The sequence below is a fragment of the Scleropages formosus genome, chromosome 18, assembly GCF_900964775.1.
Source record: "Scleropages formosus chromosome 18, fSclFor1.1, whole genome shotgun sequence".
Taxonomy (NCBI): Eukaryota; Metazoa; Chordata; class Actinopteri; order Osteoglossiformes; family Osteoglossidae; genus Scleropages; species Scleropages formosus.
The window spans coordinates 4,079,215-4,091,375 of NC_041823.1; the positions used below are offsets into that span (position 1 = coordinate 4,079,215).

Here is a 12,161-nt window from a genome sequence, read left to right on the forward strand (position 1 = left end):
CCAGCCTTGTGCCCTGTGTTGCCGGCTTAGGCTCCGGTTCCCCGCGACCCCGTCTGGGACAAGCGGTTCAGAAAATGTGTGTGTACATGTTCGGAAGGGGGGCGTGGTGACGCGGCGGGTTGGACCGGGTCCTGCTCTCTGGTGGGTCTGAGGTTGGAGTCCCGCTCGGGGTGCCTTGTGACGGACTGGCGTCCCGTCCTGGGTGTGTCCCCTCCCCCTCCGGCCTTGCGCCCTGTGTTGCTGGGTTAGGCTCCAGTTCCTCGCGACCCCGTATGGGACAAGCGGTTCAGAAAATGTGTGTGTGTGTGTGTGTGTGTATTTTTAAAATTTTTAGTCACTTCAGTGAGTTAGAGACAGTTCTGTAGATTTTTCAAGTTTTTAAGAACTACACGTTTACTATACATCTTACTATAATTTGGTCTCTCTCTGTGCTAATATATACAAAATTGTAGCGCTGTCTTTAAAATAGTAGTTGAAGAATTTAAGTCTTTAAGCATGGTAAAGCCATTGAGTTAGTAACCGGTTTGTATTTCAACAACCAATTTGCAGTGGTAGATGTGATCAAAAAAGCTATGTATCAGTGTGGTAGTTCCTAACTGGTATAAATCTGCATATGCTTCTGGACTCACTGTAGATGTGATGTGTCTCTGCAGTACACTGTAAAGTCAGTTTTACTCTAGACCAGGGCACACTTGACCATTCTGTACAGTTACTGCAGTACGTTTAGGCTTGTCCGTAAACCTCGCAGCCTAGTGCATGCTCGTCTTCTCCTTGACGGTCTGTCAGATGTTCCTGAAAGCCGTGGAGCTCAGTCCAGAGGAGGGCCACAGTAAGTACATGTACCTGGGCCAGATGCACACGGGCACAGAAGCCATACAGTACTTCAGCAAAGGCATTGAGGTCATGCTCCACAAGCTGGATGAACAGACCCAGACAGTAAGTTCTTCTCTTCCACTGCCTTCTTTGTTTTCTCAAACCAAGAGCTCCAGTAAATGGTTAATATAATATTTGAGTCTTCATTTTGGGGACAAGATATGTCACCAATTTATCTGGTTGCTGGAAAGTGAAATCATGGCAGGACGTGTGTCTCATGCGTATGTATTGTGGTTTTTATGTTAACGTAGTATCCTGAAATAGTTGATTCAGTTGGTGCTTCATTTGCACTGTTTGTATCAATGTGTTAAAGTATGCCCTCAAATATACACCGAAATAATGGCAGTGAATTCAAATTAAAGTGTCAAAAATATTAAAATGTTGGTACTAATAGTTTAATAAATGGAAATGGTTTGGTGGGATGATTTGCATACACGCAATCTGCCAGGAATTGAGCTTGAGACCCCAGTTCAAAACACCGCGTGTTCTCTGGTCTTTCATTATTGCCTTTAATGAAATCTTCAGTGAGGCATTAGCACCTGGTCATGCTGCTTCGCTGCATTTTTCTCCCCTCGAGAAAATCTTGCAAATGCCACACGTCTGTCATAGTAACCATGGCACCCACACATCCCTGTCACGTTGCATGTGTTGCACATTTTGACAAATGGAATGGTGATAATGAGCAATACTTAATCTATTTTTGGCTGTATTATTTTTTTAGGTGTATATGATTAGAGTTGAACATTATTTTCTCATTGCTCTTGTGTGTTCTTGGGAGTTTAACATAGTTTAGTGGATAGTGCTGCTGCCTTTGAATCCCAAGGTTGTAGGTTCAAATCTTATCTACTGCTGTAGTGCTTTTGGGAAAGGTACTTACATTAAGATCATTCTGGTAAAATTGCTCAGCAGTTTAAATGGGTGAATAAATGTAGGTAGCTTAATATTGTAAGTGGCTTTGGAGAAAAGGGTCAGCTAACTGAATAAATAATGTAAATGACACACATGTAGTTCCTTAGATGAACACCAGTTAGCAGTGTAACCCAAGTAATAAGTGGTGCTGCGAGGAATCACTGTATTGATAGTTTTTTAATATGGGAGTAAGATGGGTGTGTTCACTGACTTCAGTCTGAATATGAATTTTAATTCTATGAAACAACTACCTATAATAGCTTATTACTCAGTTTTCTCTCAGCTGGATTTAATGAATAGGCAGTGGAAGGTGACTGTGGAGTTTACTGGTCAAGAAAGAATTGTGTAAAAAGACATACTGATAAGTTGTATTGAAATAATGATTGAATGAGCTCAACTTTTTTTTTTTTTTTTTAAAAGAAATGAATAAAAAACAGTGAGTGCTGAGAGCCTAAAGTAATTCCTTTAATGGAAAAACCAAAGGGCCAGCGGTGAAATGATGATTCTTATTCATTCAATAGATTTATTGGGTCAGGTTTCTCTGTCGCAGTGCTGGCAGACCCTTGTGTGTAAATGAGCTCTCTTGATTGAGTTGAGGGCTCCAGACTTTTCAGTTGTCAAGCAGAATTCGTGTCGAAGAATAGTTTGCTGTTGTACCAGCAATATCGTAAAACTTTCTGCATTTGCTGGCATGAAATGACCCCTTTATGTAAAGGTAGCAAGACAAAATAAATTGGTATTGGGGGTTAGTAAAGGATTGATTAAGCTAAGTTTTGTAATTTATCAAATCCTATGAGTAAAGGATTGGACTCTAATTTCTGACACCTGACGTAATTGGTATAGTAATACATTAATATCACAATTGTAGCTTAATGTTTTCACCACTGATGGACCGTCCAGTGAGTAAAACTTAGCCATATATTGCTTTCTGATTATCATTATTTTGATTTTGTTGTGCATTAGATCAAGGCATGTTAATTGCAAGGTCAGTCTGATAAAACTCAGTGTGCTCATAACAGCATTGAGAGCTGTTGATGAATTACGTTATGAATTTTGTACATTGGATGGCATAGTGTTAAGTGGTATTTAGCAGTACAGAACATTATTTTGGGCCTTATATTTGGGACAGCAGCAGAGTAGTTGTTAGAGCCGTCACCGTGCACTTGAAGAACCACAGTTCAAAGTCCCCATTCTGCTGTAGTACCTTTGATCAAGGTATTTGCACTGTATTGGTAAAGTAAAAATGACCTTGTACAAATGGGTAGATCAGTGTATGCTGCTTTGGATAAAAGGCTTCAGCTAAATGAAGAGATATTGTTTTTGTAATTTTGATGCAGTCAGAAGTCTTGGGACCTACGTTTTCCCATTTGAAGTCATTCCTTTCCTGTTAGCTTCTTGATTTTGTGATGTTTGAGAGCACGGTGAGGTCGAGACTGTGCCTGTAACGCTCCAACACTCCTCCCCTAGGCAGCCTTGGTGGGTGCGATGGCCGCAGCTTCCCCGGACCCTGTGGACCGTGAATCGGACGTGACGCCGAAGGACGTCTGCGTGGCCTTCTGCTCACTGGCAGAGATCTTTTTCACCGACCTGTGGTAACCCTGCTGTCCCGTGTTCCTCATCTGCGGAATTTGTATTCTGTCCCACTGCCTCCCTCAGTCACCCTCCATCAAGAAAGTGAGTGTGCCACCAAGCAGCTGTCTCACTGTTGGGGTTCATGAAAATTTCACAAATTCTGGCAAAAATGAGCTTAGATTCAAATCACATAATTTGGCCTTATGTGACATTTTCTGTTTTGATCGTTTAAATTTGTTTTTGTAGGGTAGTTTTTTTTTTTTTTTTTTTTTAAATGGCAGCTCTACCTGTATTGTGGGTATGAATAGCACTTAGGATGGAACTGGACGATTGTTATTCATGGAATGGCTGAGGGAGGAAGTGTTGGGCATCTTAGAGTAAGCAGCAGAGAGCTAAAAAAGTATCACTTCCTACTATACAGACAAAGCTGTGCTCTGCATTCTGGGGAAGTGAAGCAAGAAGGTATCATTTTGAGGGCTCTATTGGTGTTGGTTTCTGAGAGACTACTCAGCCTGCAGCTCCTAAAGCTCCCTCTTCCATTAGACACAATGGACATCTTAAGGAATAGAAATGGGCAAAAAGTTGAGGAATCTGTCAAATATCTCAAGCAGTTAACTTGTAAGAGCCATGGCCCATAGCGACCCTGCTGTTGTTCTTGTAAACCATCAAGTCAAATAGAGAACCTGCCCTTTGGGCACTTGCCATACGTAACTCATTCTGCGCAAGTGGTTTGGTGAAGTAATGCCCCCTTCTGTGTCTGTCATGAACTTCCTGTCCTACGGCAGCATGCAGGATGGCGCTGCAGATCAGTGCAAGGAGGCCATCGACAAAGCCTTGCAGTATGACCCAGAGAATCCTGAGGCCCTGCAGCTGATGGCCAGTTACCTGTTCAGTGTGGAGAAGGTTCAGGTGACCAAGCTACTCTTTGTCTCCTTTCCTCCCTTTTTTGACTCATCACTCAGCTTTGCAGTTAAAGGAGAAATGACTGTGTTCATGTACAACACAACCATATTATTACTGCAGTAATAAACTTTAGATTTCTTTCCTGCACTTGTGCCATGTTTGTTCAGTCACTTAGGTGCTTTTATCCAGTGTGACTTATGCGGCTTAAAGTGTTATTTTTGTACTGCTGGCTATTTTTACTGAAGCAATTCAGACTAAATACTTTGCTGAAGAGTTAAACCGCAGGGCTCCTCTTAGGAGTTCAGTCTGTTACCTTTGAGTCACAGGTCCACTTCCTGCCTCAAAACATAATTAAAAAAAAAAATTTATCCGGTTTGAAGTAGAACAAATGGTGAACAGCACCTGTTGGCACTCTCCCTTGGCATTAAATACTTCCCAAATTGCTTAGGTTTTACTATGAGACTTTCCCACCTTTGGCTTTGGCCATAATCAGGGCTACTGGAATGCCCCTTCTGCTCTGCATACAAGCCCCTGTGTACAAGTGCTTAAAGCAATTAAAAGCAGGCCTTTGCTGCAGATTACATGCAGCCCTCCGCAACCTCACTTCTGCTCCCACAGTCCAGTTAATTAAACACATTGCTAGAAACTGAAATTTGCTCATGCAGGCAGGAGGTAAAAACCCAATTCATGACCATGGCAACTGACAAACAAATAAATTCATACCTTGTGCCTTCGTAAGTGTTCACACGGTTCTATTATTATTAGAATTACAGTGATGTGACTCTGTTCACTTTGATTGGAAGAATATGTGACTGTAAAGCTGCAAATCACTTGCCACGGTAATTGTTTATCAATGATATTATGAATGTACAATGTAGGAAATCAATATTCCCGGAAGATATTCTGTTGATGTGTGAAATTATTCATCAATTGTGCCATATATATTTCCCTGTGATGCTTTTAGAAGGCAGAGGATGGCAAAGTACTTTAAGGAAAAAGTATTTGATCACTTAACTAGTCGTAATTGTGCTGGAATACTCCATTGGTGAGCCTCGTGTCCTGTCCTCTTTAATCCATTGTGTGTGTCAGTCATAGTCACCTGCATTCATTCACTTCTGGTCAGATTACCTTGAAACCTAACAATATATATGGCCTTCTGACCGCTGGTGTAGATTTCTCACACACAACATATTTTCTTTTCCTGTTTTGATCACTGTCAAGGTCTTTGATCTCATTACCTTTAGCAGCTCTCTCCAGATGTGCCCCCTGAGAATAGGAAGCGATGGAAGCTCTGTGAGCTGCTTTGGAAGAACACGTTCAATAAACAACTGCACCAGTACAGAGCAAACTTGCAGCAGCTCCAGCAGTTTAACTGAATTTTATTTATTGAAAGCAATCCATTCTGTCACCCTGGGGCAGCAGGTGGCGTATTGGTTAGAACTGCTGCATTGCATAGGAAGGCATGAATCCCTGCTTCTCCTGTAGTTCCCTTTATTTCAGGTATTTACCCTGAACTCATGCAGTAAAAATTACCCTGTTGTATAACTGCTTAACACTACAAGTCATATTTGGAGAAAAACATCAGCTAAATTAATAAATAAAACAATAATCTGGCAGAAATGGTGACAAATGGATGCAGAATGGTATTCTGCAGACAGCTAATGAGGTTCCACAGCACATCATGCTGCGATTCAGACAATGGAGGAACAGATGGGGGGGCGAAACCTTGTGGGGTGAAGCAAGGGGCAGGGCAGCTATGCAGGACAATGACGGTTGCTGTCATACCTTCCAGGAGGGAAAGGACTACCTGATGAGGAGTGTGGCAGCGTGGCTTCCCCGACAGCGTCAGGAGGCGTTGGACAAGGAGCAAAGAGGTGTTGAGCTCAAGGAGGAATACCTGCAGGTGAGGCTGACACAGATCGCCAAAGCAGAACTAGTGGAGCTGTGAGAGGTTAGTGTTAGATCTGTGTGTCACAGCACAGGGTTGGCTTTCACAGTCCTCCTGGATACATGCCTTGTGGGTATTTGGTCCGTACCTGCACAGCACTAGCCTCACTCACCTCTTAAACTAAGGCAGAAGAAAAATGGTGGTGCCCTGTGAACTGTAGCTTGAACATATATTTAAAATCTCCCCACGGCAAACAGCTGCATCCCTAAACCAACAAAGAGTGGAGGATCAATACAGTACATCTATGAATGAGGGCTGTAAAACGGTTTGAACATCAGGGCTTCCCTTGTTTAATCTCTACGCCATGTGTTTTACAGCGAACGTTTATGACAGTGTTTTGTGTAAATTAGGCCTTAATGTGCCTTTCCAGTACCTTGAGCACAGTCTGGAATGGAGTGAACAGTACTGACCCACAGTGAATTCTAAATTGCGCCGGTCTTCTAAAAATAAATAAAATAACTTGGGCTGGGCAGCCTGACATCTGATTTTACTGGCGCTCGCATTCGGAAAATACACAACAAGGTTATCGATGGGGGTTGCGGTGTCGTCCAGAAATCGGAGACATTTGCGCCTGGCCTCGCCCCCATTTATCTGGGTCAGTCTCTGTGATAGCTCCCTGACACAGAGGGATGTGTTTTGTTTGTGTGCTGACGGGGTTGGCCCTTGCAGCTCTGTGGCCAGAGCCCTGGTTTATTGATACGAGGCAAAATCACTGATAGGAAAAAAAGAGCCCTTAGTAGCTACAGGGGAAAATTGGAGTCACGTAAGGTTGATTAATCTGCCCGGCACCATTAATACCATCAGCAGCCGTTCACTATGAAATATTCATTTTGCACTCTAGCTGTAGAGTGACCCAGTATAGTCCATCTGAACGATTAGGTGAGGATGAAGGATGTGCTTCGAGATCTCATTCTTCGGGACCTGCGCGCTGGCATCTTCCAGCCCTCTGCTACTGAAAAATCAGGAATGCTCTGAAATACACAGTTGAGCTTTGCATTAGCTGCAGCCATATCCATAGATGCAGTTGTTTTTATATCTCAACCTTTGATGCACAAAATGAAATGAGTAACAGCCAGCTGTGCGTTTACATCAATGGGTGGGGGGATTTGCTCTATGGGGCGGGCGATTTGGCAGACGCTAAGCACGTGTCAAACAGCATTCGATGGCTCAACATTAATCCTAAAGCTTCATAAACTGTTGAAATCCCAGCATGTATCAGAGGGAATCCAACAAATGGTTGTTTAGCGAGCAGCCCACTGTGCGTGGAAGAGAACCCAAGCAACGGTATGTTTAAATTCCTGTAGGCGTGTTTGCGATGTGCTCTCAGTATCGAAATTAAAGGCGACAATGAAACAAACTAGTATGGTGTAAAGTGGGCTGAATTATGTTTTGTGTGAGGACACCTGAGAGGAGAGCCAGTGGGTACAATTTTATGTATTATATGAAACAGTGGTGACCTCGTGCAGCAAAAGTAAATAAACGCGCTAATGAAGAAAACACAAATTTCAAAGCATAAGAATTCTTTGAAATGATGGCTTTTGTTTCCTGCTCTAGCTGAAATATGCTGCTGGTTTGCAGAGAAGGCCATCAGTAGCATCCAAGTTCTGAGAAATGTCCTCCTTTATGAGTTTTTGTGTTATTCCCAAAGTTCTTATATCCAGTGGCATAAAGTGAATAAGGGAGCAGTGGAGGAGAAAGATGGCTGCTGTCTCCAAAGAATCCCTTTCCATTGTGTTTGGTGCTTTCAGCTGCAAGGTCGTGTCTCTGACCATCGCAACGAATTAGATGTAGAAGGTTTCCTGTGGTCCTTCAGCACCTCTTCACATGTGACCTCCTTGCTGCCCCAAAATGCGCGCAAGCTGAGGGCCGTCGCGTTTAATGCACTCTTTGTTTTCAAAGGAGACATTGCAGTTGAGACGGACAAAAATGTCTTTCTTCCGACTGTTTGCGATGTGTGCTTTGTTTTCCGAGTGCAATGGGAGGCCCCGCAAGGTACAAGGAGACCAGCAGCAGGCCTTTGATGAGTCTCTCCTTGTCCCTGTGCTACTAAAAGATGAGTGTAACTCAGAGGACTGTGTAGAATTTGTATGATCTCCCAGTATTAGTGTGGCTTTACTCCAGCTATATAAAGGCACACTTTTCTGCTGAAGTTATGGCTTGCAGTTGCACACTGTGTGTGTGTCTCTGTGTGAGAGAGTTGTGTTTGTGAGACTATTACACCCTCCTCATGTGCTGTGCATGCTAGGGTAAACTTAATACCCCCATGAATTTTGCCCCTGGGTGTGGCTACTGAAAACTGATGGATGCATGAACAGTGTGTTTAAATACACAGCAGAGGGAGTAGTGGTTAGTCCCCTTGTCTTGCACTCGCAGGGCACATATTCAAATCCAGTCTTCTACTGTAGTACACTTGATCAATTTACTTACCCTGAATTGCTCTGGTAAAGATTACCCAGCAGCATAAATGAGTAAATCATTTTAAGTAGCTTAGTGTACAAATCTCACATAGTCAGTTGCTTTGGAGAAAAGTGTCAGATAAATGAACGAATACTAACAGTGTACCAGTAATAATTTAAGGGAGAGCAGTAAACCTACAGATGGCCTGTAGCCCACGTGGTGAGAAGCTTATCCAGCCTGCAAACCCAGCAGGACCACATGAACACAGCTGCTGCAGACGAGCGGTTTTTTCAGAGGACACACCGTATTTTACTGTCCCTCTCCCGAGGGCACAGGAAGAATGTCCTTGTAAAGATGTAAACATTGCAAGTGAGTTGGAGATGAGCTTGAAGGGTGTATGTTTAGTCTGCTGGATGTGCACTGAAATGGAGCAGCTTTTGGATATTTTTCCATTGGGTTTCAGCACAAACATCTGAAATGAGTTACATTTATCTAACACACACACACACACACACACACACACACTTTCAGAACCACTTGTCCCATACGGGGTCACGGGGAACCAGAGCCTACCCGGTAACACAGGGCATAAGGCCAAAGGGGGAGGGGGACACACCCAGGACGGGACGCCAGTCCGCCACAAGGCACCCCAAGCGGGACTCGAACCCCAGACACACCGGAGAGCAGGACTGTGGTCTAACCCACTGCGCCACCGCACCCCTTTATCTAACACTTTTTTACAAAAAAGACTTACAGTGTGTAGCGATCCGGCTAAGCTAATGAGTTAGCCCAGATCCTCACGTGGATTCCAGAAAGGCGTAAAGTTATATAAATCCAGATGGACATGGACAAAAGGAAGCTCTTCTTTTTAATATCTTGTGGGCAACTATGGTTGACATATTTCACACAGCTGTCCTTACAATAAAATAAACAACATTAAAGTAATCTCCAAAACGTGCGAGGTACAAAAGGTGTACACGGCCAAGTATATCAGCCTGCGCGCCCGGGAGCGAGCATCGAGGGGGCGGAGCAACCCCTTAGTCTCCACCATGATACGTCATCATTACAAGTGTTACTCTACATATACTTATACAGCTGGGTAACTTTACTGGGACAGTTTAGGGTAAGCTACTGTAGCTGGGGGTGGGATTCAAACCTGCAGCTTTTGGGCCCTAAGGCAGCAGTTCTAACCACTGTACTGCCAGCTGTCCCTTATTTTCAGAAGGTGTATTTTTACTAGCCGGATGTGTCTAAGTGCTTTACATTGTACAATCAAGAGAGTTGCAGCTAATCTCAGCCACTATGCACACACGCACGTGCGCACACACACGAACACACCTATTATTGACGAAATGGCTATTGCACATTTGACTTTGGTTCGTGGTTTGTCCTTAGAGGATTTATATATTTGCTCCTTCTCCCACAATGTCTCGCTTTGCTGCTTATTTTGATGCGGTTTCCCCACACTTACCTGAAGTAAGAAAATTTGTTTGAAGCAGTTCTTTTTATTCTTCCAAACGGCTCCCCTGCCCTCCTGCACAGCGTGCGCCTGAAACACTTTTGTTCTCGTGTCAGAAATAATAAGTCAGTAATTCACTTAGTAGGACTTTTCATAAGTCAGTGCACTCCAGAGCAATTTGCAGAAAGGTCTTTGCGTCAGCAGAACATAACTTGCAGACGTGAAATCCTCTTTGTTTTTTTTTTTTTTTTTTAATTTATTTACTAAGTGTTTTTTTTTCTTTTGTACACAAGTAGACTGGGCAGCACTTCTGCTTTACTTTTGAAGTTGCAAAAAGAAAAAAAACACCCACATGCCTTTCATATGTCAGGAATTGTATATATGCAACATGCTTGATGGTACTTTTTTAATTTTTTTTTAATAATAATCTGGAAATGCAACCGGAGGCTTATCTTAATTTTACCCAGCATGCACCACACCAGTAGTGATCCAGGTGGAAATTTTGCAGGCTTTGTGCAGGGTTTCAGGTGTAAGGACACCGAGTGACTCCAGAGTGCAGGTTTTTCACACAACCTGGACAAGAGGCTCACAGAAGTGCTGTGGCTTTAGGACTCTTCGCTCGTCAGCCTGCTACACTTGGGTACCAACCATTATTGTGCTCTGCAGTGATGATAGCCTTTTATTGGCTTGGAGTGAAAAAAGAAATATTCTGGAGCCTCCCCCCCCCCATTTTTGGGGTCAGTTTTTTTTTTTTTTTTTTTTTTTTTTTTTAAAAAAAAAAAAAATATTCCTTGTACATCTGTTAGGGCTTAGATAATTTAATTCAAGCTTGCATTTAATTATTTTCCAGGATTCTAATTTTACTTTGTGTACATTAACATGATGCGTTTAACAAAATAGAAAAGGAGCAGCAGGTGGTGCAGTGTTTAGAGCTGTCACCTTGAAGTCCAAGGTGCTGGGTTCAAATCTCACGAGCTGTAGTAGCCTTTATGGAGGTACTCACCCTGAATTGGAAAGTAGCTCAGTGTGCAAATCAAGGAAGATGCTGTTGGAGGAAGGTACCAGCTAAACAAACAAATAGTGATAATTAATATATAAAATGCATAATATGATGACAATATAATAAAAATGCATCTTAAACTTGTTTTTTTTTGGTGTTCATTTGGGGTCCAGAATTCTAGGGACAGTTTGATCTTGACAGTTGGTTGATGACGGGTTTCTAAAGGACACCATGACCGTCTTGTTTTAAACGCATAATTGAACACTTGGGTTGGTTAAAACTTTCTTTTGTCAGTTCTTTTAATGTCAAGCAAATTCAGTACCATTTCCATTTCAGCTGGAACTGATGTGAATCGTGATTTTTTTTTTTTTTTGCAGAATTTGGTACCCCCTTATGAATCTAGGATAACCACAGCGAAGCTCCTGGTTGAAACAGAACAGTATGAGGTAAGGTGGCCCTGTTTTAGTTACATCTCTTGTACATATTGCTTATTTGTTGTATTGTTGGTATCAGCAATAATGTGCGGAGACTGTCATCATGTGGCCCTGCAAACAGTACAGACCAGAATCTGGTGTTAAACGATTCAATGTTCACACAACTTTGGTTGGAGCAACTATTTCTGTGTAATGTTATTTTGTGCAACTTCAGTGACACTCAGATATCGAGGCAAGCAGTTAAAATTTCAAGCAGTTTTACCGTTTTGGTATTATTTTTGTTACAGCCTGTATTATTTAACATGTAAAATAATTTTCTTGTGACTTCAAAAGGAAAAAACCTTAAAGGCCAGTAAACAGATGGCCCTACAAACTGCTTGCATTGCAGCAGTTGTTTTTAATGTAAAATTATTTAGGTACACAGACTTGGATAAAATTGTGTAAGGGTTTATGTTTTCCAGAAGTTGAACAACTTTGAAGGAATTATCATTACTCTGGTGAACCTCCTAAATTATGAAGGGAATGTAAATGTAGGACAACAGTATCTGCATGTTCCTGAGTTGCAGTGTTGTACCACAGCTCTGTCTGAATTGTTAATATCTTGACAGTAGGTGATGTAGTGGTTAAGGGGCTGACAAATCCCACTACCGCTGTGGTACTCTTGAT

The 12,161-nt window shown here is 42.4% G+C and overlaps 1 protein-coding gene across 1 annotated transcript in view; it reads left to right on the forward strand.

Moving 5' to 3' along the window:
* The window catches only part of LOC108940655 (probable assembly chaperone of rpl4), a 97,290-nt gene that overhangs the window by 1,771 nt on the left and 83,358 nt on the right, over positions 1 to 12,161 (forward strand). The window contains exons 5-9 of the mRNA XM_029259984.1: positions 787 to 936; positions 3,250 to 3,374; positions 4,140 to 4,263; positions 6,050 to 6,160; positions 11,439 to 11,507. Coding sequence (XP_029115817.1) covers positions 787 to 936; positions 3,250 to 3,374; positions 4,140 to 4,263; positions 6,050 to 6,160; positions 11,439 to 11,507 — 579 coding nt within the window. The remainder of the gene's footprint in view (positions 1 to 786; positions 937 to 3,249; positions 3,375 to 4,139; positions 4,264 to 6,049; positions 6,161 to 11,438; positions 11,508 to 12,161) is intronic.